Below are 18393 nucleotides of genomic sequence, written 5' to 3' on the forward strand. Positions count from 1 at the left end.
TTACCCAGACCCTCTGTGCGCACATCTCCATTCAAAGGGGCTCCCCTTCCTACCCACACCCCAGCCTGTGGGAGCCACCCATGACTCATGCGTCCCTGCTCCCCTGGCACACTTTCACCTACCTGGTCCTCCTACCAAAATTGTCTCCACATACAGACATCAGCATATCAGAAATCCAATTTGCAAAGGCAAATTCAGGATCCGGAGACATATTCCCCCCACAGATTGGGGGCCCAGGAAATCGGGCCTTGTCCTCCAGTCGCCCCCTGGAGGAGGTGGGACTTCAGAATTTGCTGGGTCAGTGAGACGGAAAGGAGGACGGGAAGGCATCCAAGCCTGGGTGGTAGGATGGTGGAGAGAAGAGGGGCTCCTCGGGGTGTAAGTGAGGGGCTGGGGGGAGGTACGTTTTACGTATGGTTCATTGTGTTGGAATGATTTGGTTGTTAAATAAGCACTTTAAGGGATTCTTTTATATTTCATACTTTTAAATTTTTATAAATTAAATTCATTCCCCCAGTCTGGGTTTTTCCAAGCTTCAGATCTCTGGCCGGAATTGATTTGCATAATCCCACCTCTGAGATTTAGCCCCACCCCTCAGGACCCCCTCCTTGCCTGGTCCAGTCTGGAAGCCTCTCTGCTGGGCATTCACCTTTCCCCGTCTTCCCACTGTGGGCAGCCCCCCTGCTCTGGCCTCCCCCTCCCTGGGAACCAACCCGGCCTCGCTGCTGCTGAGAGGCGGGGATAATCCTCCCTGAGTTATTTCAAGGATTAGTCCTGCTGCCCTGTGTTCAGCTCCCACACGGTGGGATTTCAGAGCGGTGGACACCGTGCCAGGAAGGGGGTGCGGCTCCTGAAATGCAGATCCACGCAGGGTGTTGAGCACCAGGCTGTGGGGTCCAGGTTCCTTAGAGCACGTCCTGGCGCGTGGGGTTTAGCAGGAGGACGCAGGAAGCCTGCCAGGCTACGAGCTGGAGAGTCAGAGCCCGAAGCCCTAGGCCCTCAGTCTCTGCCTTGAAACACACACGCGTGCACACACACGCGCGCAGACACACACGCACACACACACACACACCCCAACCTCATCACAACTTTCATAGACTAGGTGGGTCCTTTTGCCTTCGTGGGGACCTTACTCCATAAAAAAAATTAAAAATCATATTTTCTCTGTTGGTACACAGATGACTATATTAATATTATGTATTAAAATATCTTCTTCAATCTGAAGTTCACTTTTCTTGTGATTTTAATGACAATACGTTTGTGGTCCTCTGAAAGTACTGTGTTACTGTTGGCCCTGCCTGCGCCCCGCCCTCTGTTCCCAGCCCTGGTCCTTCGAGGCTGCAGAGGAGGCTGGGATTGGGGGTGGCAGGAGAGCTGTAAAGTCCGCAGGTGGGTCATTTTGGACTCAGAGGGAGGCATGGACTCTCCCTGCCCCCTTCCCTCTGAAAACGGAGAATTTCCTCCGCTGGGAGAGCCAGGTGCTGCCCCAGGAAGGACGAGTTCATGGTTTCACGGAGTCCTTCCTGCCCCCCGCGCCCTCCCCCGCAAACCGCGCCCCCCTCCACCGCCGATGCCACCGATGACAGGTAAGTCTGAGCAAATCTGAGGGAGTCCAGTTTTAGCATCAGAAAGGGATGGCTTCTAACGAGCGCATGGGCCATTAGACTTCAGGCTCAAGTCCCAACTCCCTACTATGACGCATGAGACCCTCTTTGGGAGGTGATATAATAGAATGGGTGAGGTGTTTATTAACAGGTGGACCTGGCTGAACTTGGGACAAGTTCTTAAACCTCTCAAACCCTCATCTTCCCCCCAATGTACATAGGAATGACGGGACTATTTTCCTCACCAAATTCTTACAAATATTGTAGACATACATGTGCTTTGCACACAGTGAAACTCTATATACTCGTTAGGAAATAGGATTGTTATACAAAGCAAATATACACAGAAGATCTCCCACCTCTTCTCCACAGGTCAGACACCCTATCATAACTGAGATTATAGATGTAAAGTACTAGGTGCATTGCCCGGCACAGAGCAGGAGCTCCAGAAACAGTACCCAGTATTGTGGTCTGGTTCCTACTACTTCTCTAATCTCATCCCCACCTCCCCTCTGCCTTGAACTTCAGCAACACCAAACTGCTTCTGGTCTTGTGTCACGTCCCACTCCACACCAGCTGCACATTTTCTCACCTCCTGATCACTGTAGCAGAAGCTGGCTCATCTATAGATGGACTGTATTTCCCAGCCTCCCCTGCACCTAGATGTGGCCATTTGAACAGGGTCTTGCCAGTGGAAGAGGAACAAGAGTAATCCATGCTGCTGCCAGGCCTGTTCCATCAAAACTCCCACATGCTCTTCATGTTCTTTCCCTCCCCAACCCCAGAAGCCCCATGGTGAAGGCGGCAGAGCCATAGATGGAGAGAACTCAGGTGCCTGAATTAAAGCATGAAGGAAAGCCATCCATGGATGTGGGTGTTCCATTAGTGAGAAGTGATGGAACTGCTTTCAGTTTGTTGCAGCAGCTAGCCTTACCTTAATGAATAGACTCCTGCCGTCTTGTGTTCATAGAATGCCTATAACCCCACCCTCCTTCCCTGGGGTAACTCCTGCTCATCTTCAAGCTTCATCTCTGGCATTGCATCCTTCAGAAATCCTTCTCTGAGCAAACCTGAACAAAGGTTGGGTGTCTCCAGCAGACACTGCACAGTTGACTACCCTCCTTCTATCCTCTCCTTCCTAATAGAATCCCTATTTTGTTCAGGGAAGTAGTATCCCCAGTTACAAATACTCACGTCCCAAGACTCCTCTGTAGCTGGCTGCAGTCACCTGGTCCAGTCCTGGCCAATAAGATGTAAGAAGAAGTTGCTGGATGGAGATCGTTAGGGAATCTTTCTTAAAAAAAAGTAGATTGGGCTCACATCTACATTTTACCATTTTGCTTTGTCCTTCCTTTCTTACCACCTGGAAGTCAGATGCAATGTCCGGAATGGAGCACACATATTACAGCCATAAGGATGAAAGCCACGTGCTAAGGCACAGTAGAAAGAAGAGTCTAGGTTCCTAAAGGCACCACGGATCAGCCCCATTCTGCTTACCTCCAGTTCTCCTGTAACGTGGAAAATGAAACTTCTTTTTTTTTGTTTTTTAAATTTTTTAAATTACTTTTTATTGGAGTATAGTTGCTTTACAATGTTGTGTTAGTTTCTGCTGTACAGCAAAGTGAATCAGTTATACGTATACATATATCCCCTCTTTTCTGGATTTCCTCCCCATTTAGGTCACCACAGAGCACTGAGTAGAGTTCTCTGTGCTATACAGTAGGTCCTCATTAGTTATTTATTTTATACATAGTAGTGTATATATGTCAATCCCAATCTCCCAATTCGTCCTACCCCCCCTTCCCCCCTTGGTATCCATAAGTTTGTTCTCTACATCTGTGTCTCTATTTCTGCTTTGCAAATAAGTTCATCTGTACCATTTTTCTAGATTCCACATATGAGCGATATTATACGATATTTGTTTTTCTCTTTCTGACTTACTTCACTCTGTATGACAGTCTCTAGGTCCATCCACGGCTCTGCAAATGGCACAATTTCGTTCCTTTTCATGGCTGAGTAAGATTCCATATACACGGAGAAAGCCATATTCAAAAAGATACATGCACCCCAGTGTTCCTTTGCAGCACTATTACAAGAGCCAGGACATGGAAGCAACCTAAGTGTCCATCAACAGATGACTGGATAAAGACGGTGTGGTCGATATATGGAAAATGAAACTTCTAAGGCTTAGAGCCGGCGGTGGAAGTTGAAGTCCTGTTTGGCACCAAATGAACACGCTCCTACGTGAATGCGGGCCCCAGCTCCCGCTCCCCAGCGCCTGTGCTCCCCGACCGGCTGCTCTCAGAACTCCATCGCACGCTGGCCATCAGCCGCTCCAGGGGCTGTTTCTCTGACTTGTTTGAAGGCACAGAGCAAGCGCTCAGTAAACGTGTGCTGAGCGGACAGTGACAAGGGACACTGTTGTGTTCCTCATCCTCCTTCTGAAGAAAAAAAAAGGAATCCCTAGGGGACACACAGAAGAGGCCCTCGGCCAGTGGCCTCCCTGCCCCTTCCAGTGCAGGCTCCACAGCAAGGAGAGTACAGAAGTGCAAGACACAGGCTCAGCCCTCGCATGGGTGAGGTCGGGGAATGCAGGATAATCACAACTAGTGCTTGGACAGCGCTTCTTATGCCCCAGCATTGTCTTTCAGTTTTGTTTTTTAAAGATTGATTGATTGATTGATTGATTGCTATGTTGGGTCTTCGGTTCTATGCAAGGGCTTTCTCTAGTTGCGGCAAGCGGGGGCCACTCTTCATCGCGGTGCGTGGGCCTCTCACTATCGTGGCCTCTCTTGTTGCGGAGCACAGGCTCCAGACGCGCAGGCTCAGTAGTTGTGGCTCACGGGCCCAGTTGCTCCGCGGCATGTGGGATCTTCCCAGACCAGGGCTCGAACCCGTGTCCCCTGCATTAGCAGGCAGATTCTCAACCACTGCGCCACCAGGGAAGCCCCAGTGTTGTTTTTTAAAGTGAGGTGAAAGCCACATAAAACTGTCTTAAAGTGAACAATTCAGTGACATTTAGTGCATTCACAATGTCGTGCAACCGCTCTTTCTGTGTGGCTCCAAAACCTTTCATCACCCCCAAAATAAAACCTTATAACCGGGACTTCCCTGGTGGTCCAGTGGTTAAGACCTCGTGCTTCCACTGCATGGGGCACGGGTTCGATCGCTGATCAGGGAACTGAGATCCCCGCATGCTGTGCAGCGTGGCCAAAAATTTAAAAATTAAACCTTATACCCGTTAAGCAGCCATTTCGCATTATCCCTTTCCCTCAGCTCTTGGAAACCACCAATCTGCATTCTCTGTGGATTTTCCTTTTCTGGATGTTTCATATAAATAGCATTACACGCTGGGCTAGCAGAGGCAGGTGGGGCCCCAGTGTCCACATGTTAAGATGACACTTAGCTTTTCTTTATCCAGACTGAGGTCAAAGGTTCCCACTGCAGCTCGAGTGGCTGAGGTGAAATGTCTTTGCAGTCCAGCTCCTAGGAAATCTTTATTTTATTATTATTTTTTAATTGATTAATTAATTAGGTTGCACTGGGTCTTAGTTGCAGCAGGCAGGCTCCTTAGTTGCGGCTCCAGGGCTCCTTAGTTGCGGCTCACCAGCTCCTTAGTTGCAGCAGGTGGGCTCCTTAGTTGTGGCATGAGAACTCTTAGTTGTGGCATGCGTGTGGGATCTAGTTCCCTGACCAGGGATGGAAGCCAGGTCCCCTGCATTGGGAGCACAGAGTCTTATCCACTGGACCGCCAGGGAAGTCCCAGGAAATCTTTAAAATTAAGTCTGAGAGGAGCCTGTGACCAGTAGATTTGGTAGAGAACTTTGATGAAGCGTGGGGTGAACGGTCTGGAGGGTGAACTGGCTGCTCTGGACTGGGGGTGCTGTCTTGCAGCACTTTTGTGAGAAAACACAGCCAGGTTGGATGTGTGATGTGGGGTATGTGGGCACATGTCTATGTACAGAACAGACATCCCGGAGTCTTTTGTGTTCGAGTACACTTTACAGATCACAGAGCACTTAGATGCCCTTTATCTGCAGCTCTCTAAAGGAGGCAGGGCAAGCACTCTTAACTGCAGTTTATAAATCGGGCAGCTGAGGCCCCATCAGATGACTTGCCCAAGGTCGCACAGAGGATGAGGGGCGGAGCCCCAAGCCTGCGAGCTTTCTGTCCGGATACCTTAAGCTGCTTAGTCATTGCTCAGGTGGAGTGAGGGGGAAATGGGCTTGCAGGTTGTATTAGTCAGAAACAAAATACCATAGAGTGGCTTAAACAGCATAAATTTATTTTTCACAGTTCTGGAGGCTGGAAAGTCCAAGATTAAGGTGCCGGCTGATTTGGTTCCTGGAGAGAGCTCTCTTCCTGATTTGTGATGGCTGCCTTTTCCCTGTGTCCTTAGTGGTAGAGAGTATCCCTTCTCATAAGGGTCCCCATCGTGGGGACCCCACCCTCATGACCTCATCTAACCCTAATTACCTCCCAAAGGCCCTGGCCCAAATACCGTCACACTGGGGATTAGGGTGTTAACGTATTAATTTGGGGCGGGGGGGACACATTCAGTCTATAATACAGGTGCAAACCCATCTCTTACCCACCATTGGTGGGAACCATGTGCTACAGCCTGCAAGTCATTGGGGTGTTCAACCTAACTCTCTCCCAGGGACGGACGCGGAGGCAGGGCAGGGAAGGAGGACAAAATTCGGAGAGTATTAGGAAGAGAGTAGGGTGGCCAGATTTAGCAAATAAAAATATAAACACTTAATTCTGAATTTTAAATAAACAAGGAATGATTTTATTAGTGTAAATGTGTCCCATGCTTTGTTTGGGACATACTTATACTAAAAAAAATAGAAAACTATTTGGTTTTTTTCATCTGAATTTCAGATGACATTGACGTCCTGTATTTTTATCTGGCAACCATAAAAGAGAGGAGCCATTGGCCTCCATGAGGCAGGCCAATGGACCCCACGAAGGACTATTGCAGGATCTCTGGACAGACGCTTGCTTTATATATTTAACTTTTTAAAAGTCTTTTTTAAAACCATCGAGCTTTTTTTGTCTTGGCGTAACAAAAACGTAACACAAAATTTACCATTTTAACCACTTCTAAATGGACAGTTCGGTGGCATTACATACATTACATCGTGGTGCAACCATCACCACTACCAATCTCCAGAACTTTGTCATCATCACAAACTGACATGGCAAAGAAAACCAGAGCCGCACAGTCATTAAAGGGGTAAAAGCAGATTTTATTCAGGACTTTGCAACAGGGGAAAAGAGAGGTCAGTATAGAACAGGGGTCAATTCCAAATACAGCGTGGACAAGTGGGGACTTTTAGCCAAGGAGCCGGATTGGGGGGGATGGAAAATTACTAAGAGGGTTGGGTAATTCTTGGCTAGGATTCTTGCTGCAGGCAGGCAGTTGAGGGATGGGACGTCACCTGGGGACGGGGGAGGGAGGCATTTGGTCAGATAAGAGGGCGGGGTGGGGTGGGGGGAGGTTCTGGTTGAAACGAGTAACAGGATTCTCGCGAAAACTGGGCGACGCAAGTGGAGGCCTAGTTGGAAGAGGATTCAAAGGAGCCCGACTAAAGTGTGGTCCAGGAGAAGACCGTCACGAGCTCTGTACCCGCTAAACAATAACGCCCCCTCCGTAACCGCCGTTCTGATTCTGTTTGGATCTGACGGCTCTGGACACCTCGCACAGCGTGGACTCCTACAGCCTTTGTCCTTTTGTGTCCGGCATTTATTTATACTTTTTAAGGCGGGGCGGGCACTGGGCGGACTCTGCGGGGAGCTCGGCCCGCAGATCCCAATCCCAGAAAATCCGGGCTGAAAGAGGTGGGGCAGTCAATCAAGTACGCCGCCAAGCCTGTGGGTGGAGGGGGCGCGGAGGGAGGGGCGGGGCTGCGCGGGGAGGGGAGGGGCTGCGCGCTGAGGGGCGGGGCTGCGCGGGGAGAAGGGGCAGAGGGCGTCGGGGTTGTGCCCGGCGGCGGGGCGAGGAGGTGCTGAGGGGCTGGCGGCGAGCTCCGGCCTGAGGGATCGAGGCGCCGGCGGCTAAGGCCCCTGAGCCGCGGCGCCGAGCGAGCGGAACTGGCGGCTGGAGGCGGGGCCAGAGCTCGGGGCCGGGAGCGCCGGGGAGGCGGAGCGGGCGGAGCGGAAGCGGCGGGCGTCGCGCAGGTGAGGGCGCGGGCCTGGCCGGGACGCGCGGGGCGGGAGCGGGGCCGGTCACGGAGGGGACGGAAGGAGGCGGGAGCGGCTCCGGGGGACGCCGCCGGGCCGGGAGCCGACGCGGGAGGCCCGGGCCCCGTGACTTCCGCCTCGGCCGCCGGCTGGCTGGCCGCCTCGCGGCGCCGGCCTGGGCCTCAGTGGGCGGGTCGGCGCCCCCCGCCCCTGTCGGTTCGCGGGGAGGGCCCGGCTCTCGGAACGAGCTGCAGTGGATGCTCAGACCCTCCCTTTGCGGCCACCCCTCCCGGCCCCTGGATGACCCCACACTGCTTTAACCCTGCTTGGGTCCCAGTTGCCTGCAGCCGAGCTGGGTGTCGGGCGTGGGTCGCGCGCGGGAGGGATCCCGAGCACTTCGAAATTTATCAACAGCATTGTGAGAGCGGGTTTGCTCTGTGTTCACTTTTCTGGGAGAATCCACAGTTTTTACCAGATTCTCTAAGGTAGCGCCGTCCCATAGAAATATGCGAGCCACATGTGTGACTTTAAAAGTAAAAGGAAACGGCGAAATTAACTTAGTTATGTGTTTTATTTAGCCCACTGTGTTTAAAATATGCTCATTTCAACATGTAATCTATTTAAAATTTTAATGAGATATTTTACATTCTTTTTTTACTCGGAAGTTTGAAATTTGGTGTATATTTTACACCTAGACTACATTTCAAGTGCTCAATAGCCCATGTAGCTAGTGGCTCCTATATTGGACGACAGGTCTGAGGCTTTCATTCCTGGCCTGCAGGCTCAACTCCACACTCCTTGCCATGGTATTCAGTGTTTTTCACAATCCGGCCTCTTTTTTTGCTACTTACCCAAGGATGGTTTCATCCTCATTGCCCAAACCACTTGCCCTTCCCCTACACACCTTTGTTCAACTGTCCCTTCTGCCTGGGGTGCTCTCCCTGCCCTGTCTCCCTGGGACTGGCAGGGAGGTACAGTTTCTGCGGAGAGCTGTTCCTGACTCCCCTGACCCCAGAAGGGGTTTATCACTCACTCCTTCCTCAGTGTCCCCTAGCACTGGATTCATGGCTGAATTAGAGCACTTATGACCTGCTGTTTGTTTTCCAGGCTGTCTTCACAGCTACTATAGCGTCCTGTTCATCTTTGTTGTGGTCATGGCCGGCACCTGATAGTTGATGAGCACTTGTCAGCAGACAGAATGAGTAAAATGCTAAACTAAGCTGCACTGTTTCTTAATTCTTGAACAGACCTGCTCCTTCCTCGCTTAGGAGCTTTGTGCCTGTTCTACCCCGTCGTGCATGGACACACACACAGGGTGTGGTGACTGACCATGAGGAATGCATCACAAGATGAGCCCAGAAAGTACCTTCTTTCTGCCTTTTACTCCCTCTCTGTCTTACAGATGGGAAAGCTGAGGTACAGAGCTAAGTTAGGACTCCAGGCAGATTTGCATCAGTGTAAATGCAAAGAGGGACTGGGGTGGGGATTTTTGAAAGGCATGAGAGTTCCCAGAGGGTTAGGTTCCTCAGGTGGTGTGGGATCAGCTGGCTCCTCTTTGGTCATTTGTTAGGCGGGAAGAGAAGTGGGGAGGTGAGGAGTTACTCCTGGGCCCTGGTGAGGATTCTCGGCAGGTTCAGGTCTAGGAAGCTGAGGAGCTCACTGCTGGAGAAAAACTTGGAGAGCAGAATGGGCATCTCGGATCAGGAGAAGTGCTGGCCTAGGAAGGGTAGGCAAGAACAAGTTGGGTAGAAGGAAGGGCAGGGGAGGCCAACAGAGGGAGCAGAGGATAAGCTCCAGCTTGCTGAGGAGATTGGCGTGAAGCATGGAGAATAACCACTTCTCAGAGGGCAGTGCCATGCTCAGTCTGTAGGATGAGAAATGGAAAGAATCAGAGATTCAGAGGAGGCAAACAACTTACCCCAGGTCACACAGTACTTGAAACTCAAATGAAGCCTCCATGTCACACCCAGCCCCACCCACACCTCTGTTGCAACCAGGGGCCCCAGCGTTGTGCCTAGGAGAGCAGGTCTGGGGCACAGTGCCAGGCCTGCTTAATGTCTTCCTCACTGTCTTCTACCGAAGGGCTGCGATTAGGCCTATTTATAGGGGCTTGGTGCCTTAATATTCTGCCCGATACCTCTCTTGCCAATCAAATCAGTGCCGTCTGCAGTGTGATTGCTGCTTTGGTGGCACCAGGGAGCGGAGTTAATTAAACCCAGTATAAATAGACTGACTCTGCCCCCCTCTTGCAGTTCGAAGGAGTGTTTTTCCTCCTGTCCCCTGCCCCCATGTGCCCCTCCTTCCTCCTGGCCCCCCTTAGCTCTGGCCTGGGAGAGCAGAGCCCGGACAGCCTTAACCCTGGAGTCTCCAGCCACTGCCTGTCCTGTCTCGGGAGCAGGTCCTCCGGGGCCGGAGTGAGAAGGACGCTCGAGTCCACATTGTCTGTGCTTTCCCAGACCCAGGTACCGTTTGGCAGTTGACACAGGCAACTTTCCCCCCAAACCCTTCCCTCTTTTTCACTCTGCAGCCAGGGTTTCTTTCTTGTTCATCCAGGCTTTGGAGGTTGAAGTGAGATGAGGTGGGGAAGGGGTGCCTAGCTGGGTTCCAAGCGCCTTCCGGCAGCCAGTCCGTGTTGCACCTCCTCTGAATGCTTCACATCAGTCTCTGGTCCTTAGCAACTTCCCTCCCTCGTTCACCCAACAAGAACACCAGCTCCTGTGAGCTCCCAGCCTCCCCCCCCACCCGCCCCATGCAGACCGCTGGGCGGGGCGCTGTGTGCCCGTCACCTTGCCCCGTGGCAGGTGGGTGTGCGGGTAGTCCTGATGCTCAGTTCCCACCCCCAGGCACCATGACCCCCACGGGGACCCAGCGTCCACTGGCCGATCAGACCTACGCGGTGCCCCTCATACAGCCAGACCTGCGGCGAGAGGAGGCCACCCAGCAGGTGGCGGATGCCCTGCAGCACCTACAGAAGGTCTCCGGAGACATCTTCAGCAGGTGGGTGCTGCCGCCGCCGCCCTCACCTGACCGGGGGCTGCTCCCCGCGCTGGGCAGTCGTCTCTCCAATCCCAGAACGCACCCTCTCAGAGCACCCCTTTTGGTGATTCTTGGTCCTGAGGGCGACCCAGCTGGCTTTCTTGTGCCCAAGGGGCCAGGCTGGGTGCCCAGCTTCTAATGTTATCATAAGAGCTCACTACCTCCTGTCCCTTTTGGCCCCTGGGTTCCCTGTGCATCCGCCCAGCGGTGGTGCAGCTCTCCCAGCTCATGCTGTTCCCCCACTGGGGGGCCCTGTTCCTTCGCTTATTCCGCTTATTCCCGCAGTCAGCGACCCGCAGTCAGCGAATATTCATCCAGCACTTCTTGTGTGCAGGGCTCTGTGCTACTCTCTTTAGTTACAGCAACGACTAAGGCAGCATCTCTGCCCAGCCAGAGGATATACTCCAGGAGCAGAGACAGACTCTAATTGATTAATTGCATGTTAGTTAATTACAATTGTGGGAAAACCTATTTTTAATATTTTTGTAACAACTAATATTTGCGTCACATTAACTGTGTGCCACCACTGACCTGAGTGTATTCACTCATTCAACCCTCTGTCCTGTATACGGGTCCTATCTTTCTCTGGCCATGAGCAAGCTGAGAGGGGCGTAGAGCTTCTCCTTCCTGGGTGCCCACACCGTGCCCCCTGAAGGCTGGAGTATTAGACTGCCTGACTCAGGTCCCTCCCCTAGTCAGGTCTCCGACACCGTCCCCTGCTTGTACCCCAGACCAGGAACCCCGACTGCTGCAGCATGCAGTCTCCTCCCCCACCAACTGGAATTCCACCTCTTCCCAGAAGCCTTCCCCAATGGGGCATACAGTGGAGTCACTGTCTGCAGCTGGACACAGTCCAAACATTAGATCCACCTGACTTTTGCCGCTGAGTTGCCCACTAATGCACCTGCCTGCCTCAAGCCTATCCCAGATGTAAATGTACCCGAGGGCGGTGCCCCGAAGTAGTTAAGGGGGTTGACTCTGGAGCAGACTTCCTGGGCTCCAATCTGGCTTCCCCATTTGCTTGCTCTGTAACCTCGGGCAAGTTACTTAACCTCGCTAAGTCTCAGTGTTCCCATCTATAAATTGTCAGTAATAATGGTACCTTCCTCAGAGAATTGTTGTTAAGATGAAATGAATTGAAACGTGCAAAGGAATTGAAGTGCCTGGCATATAGTAAGCATTCAGTAAATGTTCCTTCCTATGATCTGGTGACATCATCTCTGCTCATTTGCTGCCTATTCTGGCCCTCCATTAACCTGCTATCAGTAGTTATAGAAAGTGTTAGGTGCCCCTTCTGTGCTAATTTTTGTGCTAAATATGCCCAAGGAACACGTAAGCCAGAGGACACAGGCCTTTAAGAGCCATTGGTCCCAGATTATGGCCACCTCACACCTCGTGATTGAAACGGACGCCAGAAACAATCCATCAGAAATACTTGTGTTTCCTCACCAGGACTGTGCCTGCATGCTTGCCTTTCTGTAAGGGGAGCATTGGATTTTTAGCATACTTTCCTTTCCCTTCCTGGTGTTTGGCACCAGTGGACATCTTCACGTTCCTCTGCCCCTGGATGGGGTGAGCAGAGGGCAGGATGGCCATCTCATGGGGAGGGAGTGGCAAGTTGGTTGAACATAGGCTCGGCATGGCCCAGGGATGGTAGGATGCTCCCAGGAGCCTGGTACCTGCGTCCAGGCTCCCATCACCGCTGGGTTCCAGGTCCCACCATTGATCCCCCACCACGTGCCCGGCATTCAGGTCAGAGGGATACTAATGGTGTGTGGCATGGGGTTCCTGTCCTCAGGGACGTTGTCTAGGATGGGAAAACAGTCATCTGAGCTGATTCTGAGCCGCGTAGCATGAACTGTGTGAGCTCCTAGGGGCCTAGAGGAGAGAGAGACAACTGGCAGCACATTTATCAGTCAGACTCCCCAGACCAATAAGCAGAAGTAACCAGTTCATAGAGCAGCCTTTGGAGCTGCAGGGCTAAATGCTGTCATCAGGGCCTGGTTTTGCTTTCATCCCATCCCTGCTCGCTGCTTCTGGGTTGGCCCCATTCCCAGACAGGCCTCGCTCTTGCAAGGTAACCAGTAGGCCCAGAGTTCATACTCAGGCTCAGGTCCAGCAGGAAAGAATGTCTTCCTCTGCAGCGGCGTTCGCTCGGAAGTCCCGCCCTCCCACTGGCCTGGCCTGGTTCTCATGGCCGTCCCAGAGCCAGTGGCTGGGGCCGGGGTGGCGGGGAGGGTGACACAGCGGCTGGCTCAGACCTTGGTCACATGCCTTACCCCCAGGCCCTGGGTTTAGCCCCACCCAAAGTGCGGACCGAGCCTGTGGGAGCGACGGCGGCCCCATAGGAAGCAGGCTGTTACAGAGCGAGGAGGGAGCAGATGCTAGAGAGGAAAACCAGCGCCGCTCCCCGAGGCCAGGGAAGACCTCCTGAAGGAGGGGCGCGAACGGGGCCACTCGGGGTGCGGAACGCCGCCTGAGGGCCCTCCGCTGGGGCCCGGAAATGAGTGCCAAAGGCTTGAGGCCTGACTGGAGGGTGGTGCGCCCCGGGCCGCGGGGCCCTGAGTACCTGAGTGCCGCCTGTCCCGAAGGTCCACTCCTTCACTGCAGGACGGGGCTGAAAGTCCGCCCTCCGTGTGTCTGTGCCCTGGGAGCCCTCCTCTCTCGCTGCTTTACGTCCCTACAGCGCTGGGGACGGTCCCTGGTGGAAGGAGCGGGCAAGAGGATGTGGCTGAGGGGAGAGCTGGGACATGTGAGTCAGGGCCGGGGGTGGGGGGGGGTGCTTCGCCCGGCTGGATGGGGCTTTGAGCTTGAGCCCAGGGTTTTGGGAGCCCGGATAGGTTCTTGAGCCGGAAGCGATGGGACAGAAGCGTCTGGGGAAGGTTCATCAGGCAGCCATCCCAGGGGATGAGGAGGGGAGCCGTGCTGTGGGCAGGGAGAGGCTGCGGTCCAGGGGGGCTGCAGGTAGGGGGGGCGGATAGGAGACACTGCAAATGGAATAACGACAGGACGAGATGACAGATTGGGAACAGGATGAAGGGGAGGGAGGAGTTGGGGACGACAGGGAGTGGGGAGTGCCGAGCCCCGCCCCCCATTCTGCAGCAGGGGCGCCTCTGTTCTCACTGGCTTTTGCTGTGGGATGGGACCCCAGCTCGGAGCCTCTCCCCTTGAACGTGCTCCTCTCGAGAAGGAGAGGCGGCGGGTGACGAAGAAATGCTTGATGTCTCTGCTCCCCCCCTCTCCCCCAGCTCAGGCGCAGGCCCAGCCCCTCAGCCCCACCGGAGCCTGTGCCCCCAGGCAGGTGAGCACGTGGAAGGTCAGCGTCCCCAGCCGGTTCCTTCCTCCTGCTCGGCCCGGTGGGCGGAGCCCGCAGAGACAGGATGGCAGGGCCCTTGCGGGCACTGGGACCCGCTCCTTGCAGCCCCTCCCTGGCTTGTCCCCCTGCCTAGCAGACCTGCCCTCACCTGCCCATCATCACCTGGGAGAAGCCCCAGGGTACCTGCCCAGAGACGTCCCCTGCTCCACACGACTTCCATGACGGGCAGAGGGGCAGCAGGAGCAGGGCAGACTGTGACGGGCGTGGGCGGTGGCTGCTGTCTCTTGCCCTCTCCGCGGCCCCAGCCTGGCCACTCGGCCTCTGCGAGGCTTCTTCCCTTCCTCTCTTCTTCCTGTCCTCTTCCTTTCTCCCCTCTTCCCCCCTTCCTCCCTTTCCACCTCCCCACTCTTCCTCCTCCTCCTCACTTCCTCCTTCCTCTCCTTGGGCCCTTCCTCGTCTCCCCGCTCCCCCCTCTTCTCCCTGCTGAGCGCACCTGGTGCCTTCCAAGGTTAGGAGGCCTAAATCAGCTACCTGCATAATTAGCAGATCATTCTTAATTACCCCAGTGAGTGGAGAAGATAAAGGGGAAAGCAAGAGCTGTTCAGGGCACCGGCTGGGGGGTGCGGGGGTAGGGCTGGCGAGGGGAGGAGAAGCAGCAGTTAGGCCAGGGGAGTGGCCCTGTCACAGCAGCTGACTGGTGTGATGATTGGAGGGTGTGGCAGCCCTGCAGGGGCCATGGGCCTGCGGCTTCCTAGGAAACCTTCCCATACGGTCATGGGGGTCAGCTTTGGAGGTGGTGGGGACAGGGAGCCCAGGCCCTGTCCTGGCCCCCTAGGTGCGTCGTTGACCTTGACCACCTCACACCCCAGGCCCCAGCCAGAGGAGCCCTCTGCACTGCACCCGCCGTGGTGCTCCCTTGCCTTCTCCGTGTCTGCTCAGCACTGCCTGCAGCCCCTCACCCCTCCTGGTCTGTGGGCCGTAAAGGTAAACGTTGACCAAGTTCTTGGGATGTGTAGGCTTGCACAGCTCATGAGACATCCAGTCTCTCACTTTGATCTTTAGAGCAATTCCACGCTGCAGAAGTTACAATTCCTGTTTTTCAGCTGAAGAAGGTGAGACATAGATCAGTTAAGTGACTGGCTGAAGGCCACGCTGCTGCTGTCCCCAGGTCTTTGGGACGTTGTAGTTGTTTATCTCCTTGGGAGCAGATGTGTGTTATCTGACGCATCTCTGTCCCAGGCTCTCAGCAGACTGACTGAGCCAGTTCCTTCCCTGCTGGTGTCCTGGTGACATGCTGTAGGGACGTGGCTCCAGTGATGAGCCTGGAAACTGACCTGCCTGAAGCCAGCCACCAAGCCAGGGGCTCTAGATAAGGAGCGGCAAACAAGTCGCCCTCTTGCCACCAGCCCGGCTCATGGTGGGTGTTGCTAATCAGTCCTGGCTCTTGGTCCCAGCCCCCATGCGGCCCAGCAGGCCTTCCTAACACTGCCTTCCAGGCCGTTGTCACTGCCAGTCGGTAGAGATGACACACAAATTGAAACCTCCTTCTCACCCTTGGCCTGAGGTTGGGCTGCCTGGGGGCTTTGTTACAAGCCCTTTGTTACAAGCAAGGCGTTACTTAGCCATCCTAGGCTCTTGGATAAGAAAAGAACCCTGGAAATCCCATCTTCCATTCCCCCGTCCCACACAGGAATCTCCCCTGGAGCATCCCTGACAGGTGGGCATCCAGCTGGAATCTGATTGCTTTGCAAAGCCATGCAGCTGTTTACGAGAAAGTTCTCCTTATGCAGAACTGAGGTCTGTTTCCATGTAACTCCTCCCACCGGCTGTAATGCAGCTCATTCTCTGGGGTGACAGAGTAAGTCTAATCGCTTTTCCACCTGACAGCACTTGTGATCTTTCTGATATCTGAAGGGGATTTTCATATTCTCGAAGTCATCTCATCTTTAGCCAGAACATCCTTCAGTTATCTTGTGTGATGTGAGCTTCTCACCATCACCCTCCTCATCACCCTCCTCTAGTTGTTCGTTAGCTTGTCATTTTGTATTCAGCCAGTATGTTACATGTCAGGCATTGTCCCAGGTGCTAGAGATGCAGCTGTGAATCAGACAGACCCTGTGGTCTAGAAGGGACTTCAGAGTCCTCTTAACATGTGGAACCAGTTTGAAGGGGACACGGCTGTGGACGAGGTGGGCGCCTGGCATAGATGAGCTCTGTTTTCTCTGTAGTGCCTCCAGGAGAGTGGACGTTCCCTATTTATTGAAAGAAGGTGGGAAAGATCTCAGGAGCTGTGTGCTCTGAGATCTCACTTCCTTTCCAAGCTGCTTAACGTGCTTTTAGCTCATAGGTAACTGAAACCTCCAGGTCCTCCTTCACCTGAACTCCTGCTAAACCTCCATCCTCTGTGTTTGTACCCTTGACTTTTTAAACCTGAACGCTGAGCTTCACATTCATTCCTTATCAGTTTCATCTTTTCTGGCCTTCTGGCCTTTCAAGATCCCGTGAGTCTTGATTCCGTCGTGCAGACCATTTTTGGGCCTCCCCATTTGATACCCCCAGCTTACTAATCAAGCGTTGCATGAGTGTGCGGCGCCCTGCCAGAGTCCTTCGTGCGAGGCTGAGGTCAGTCCATTCTTCAGCCATGCCTTTGGGGCACTGTTGTTCTCTGGCTCTGATTTTTCCTAAATATGCTCTCCTCCGGCCCCCATAGCTCCATCTTGTCCACGGGATTTTGTGAGAAGCCGTCAGAATCCTTGCTGACTCAAGCTGCACTGTGTGTAAGGTTTTCCCCTGATACGCCAGTCTAATAACCTTGTCAAAAAAGAAATGCTATGAATTTAGAACAGTGCTGGCCCCGGGGATCCGCCTCTTCCATTTCAAATTGCTTACGACCCTCTATTTAATAACCCATTCCGGAAATTTGCCCGGATTCATTGTTAAGCTTGATGTTTGTAACTTGGAGAAATCAGATGGAAGACCCAGAGAGAGCCGGCTGTGTCTGGCTCCAGTTCGACGTCGCTCCCACCCTCCATGCCACCTTTGAGCGGAGCGGTTACATAACTGTGAGGTTGCTTCAGCCTCGGGCAGCGTAGGGCTGAGCCTGGAGCCACAGGAGCTGGCCTGTGTGCAAGCGGGGAGACGGGTCTCCCTGCCGGAAAGCTGGTTCTGCATCTCTCCCGGAAGGAGACCGTGCCTCGTGTTCTCTGTCCGCCTTGCTGCCCCGCTCAGACCAGCCTGTCAAGGAAAACCAAGCTGGTTTGGGTCCCTGCTCGTAGGCCAGCCCCTGCATCCCCGAGCCCTTGCACACGAGGGGCCAGGAGTAACCAAGGAGACTTTATCAGGGGTGGAGACCCCTGGGTTGTGAAGCTGGCCGATGAGGTGTGTTCTCTGGGGGCTAAAACCTTCTAAAGTTGGTGGGGGTGGTTTAAGAAGGTTGGGCCAGAGTCTTGACTATTCACTTCAACCATTAAAGAAATCCTAGAGTTCCCTGGCCGCGTGGTCTCTGATCCCAGGGACCGCGGCGCTCCTCGGCCATCCACTCACTGTGTCCTCTGGCCATTCCCCGGGAGCTGAGCTTGCAACTCTGCCTCGTCTCTCGTGCCTCGCTGTGTGCTCACTCGTGCCTGGTGAATGTGGAGATGTGATCCCCGCTGTGGTCGTGGAACACGGTGGCCACGGGCAGGTGTCCCTGGAGGTAGGGGAGCGCTCAGGCGCAGGACGCCCTGGCAGGGGAGCCGGAGTCCCCGTGCGGTGAGGAGTACCTCGTGTTACTGAGTAACGCGAGTGAGGCTCGTGTGCGTTTACCCTTGGGGCACGTGGTGTTAGCCATTCAGTAACTGCAGAGGGAGGCCTGCAGGTGCCAGGCGCTGTTCCAGGCTCTGGGAACACAGCGGGGAGCAAAGCCCTCAGCCTAGGAGTGCACAGGAGACGCATGGTGACAGGTGGCTCTGTGTAACGGAAGAACCGGCTGGGGGTTGGAAAGTGACAGGTGCAGCTTTAGATTCCGTGGTCAGGGAGGCTTCGGCGAGGGGCTCAGTGAAGTGAGGGACCAGCCATGTGGGTATCCGAGGAGAGGGCAGAGGCCACACAACAAGGCGATGTGTGGCGTGTTCAGGGAATGTAGCAGGGCGCCGTAATCCGGGGAGGGGGCAGTGGCAGCCCCTAGGCAGCCCGACCACAACCATGAGAACCCCGGTGGGGACTTGGATTTACCAAAAGCCGTGCCAGGCAGTTCCTTGTGGACAGCTCCAG

The 18393-nt window shown here is 54.1% G+C and overlaps 1 protein-coding gene across 5 annotated transcripts in view; it reads left to right on the top strand.

Annotated features, from left to right (window-relative positions):
- The window catches only part of WASHC1 (WASH complex subunit 1), a 54685-nt gene that overhangs the window by 31854 nt on the left and 4438 nt on the right, over positions 1 to 18393 (top strand). For 2 of the 5 annotated variants that reach the window (XM_036865990.1, XM_036865987.1), the window contains exons 1-2: positions 10399 to 10507; positions 10634 to 10787. In XM_036865990.1, coding sequence (XP_036721885.1) covers positions 10438 to 10507; positions 10634 to 10787 — 224 coding nt within the window. In that variant the 5' untranslated portion in view covers positions 10399 to 10437. Of the gene's footprint in view, positions 1 to 7567; positions 7788 to 10395; positions 10508 to 10633; positions 10788 to 18393 lie in introns of those variants that run through there. The other 3 variants (XM_036865989.1, XM_036865986.1, XM_036865988.1) reach the window with 3 other exon arrangements.

The sequence above is a fragment of the Balaenoptera musculus genome, chromosome 10, assembly GCF_009873245.2.
Source record: "Balaenoptera musculus isolate JJ_BM4_2016_0621 chromosome 10, mBalMus1.pri.v3, whole genome shotgun sequence".
Classification (NCBI taxonomy): Eukaryota; Metazoa; Chordata; class Mammalia; order Artiodactyla; family Balaenopteridae; genus Balaenoptera; species Balaenoptera musculus.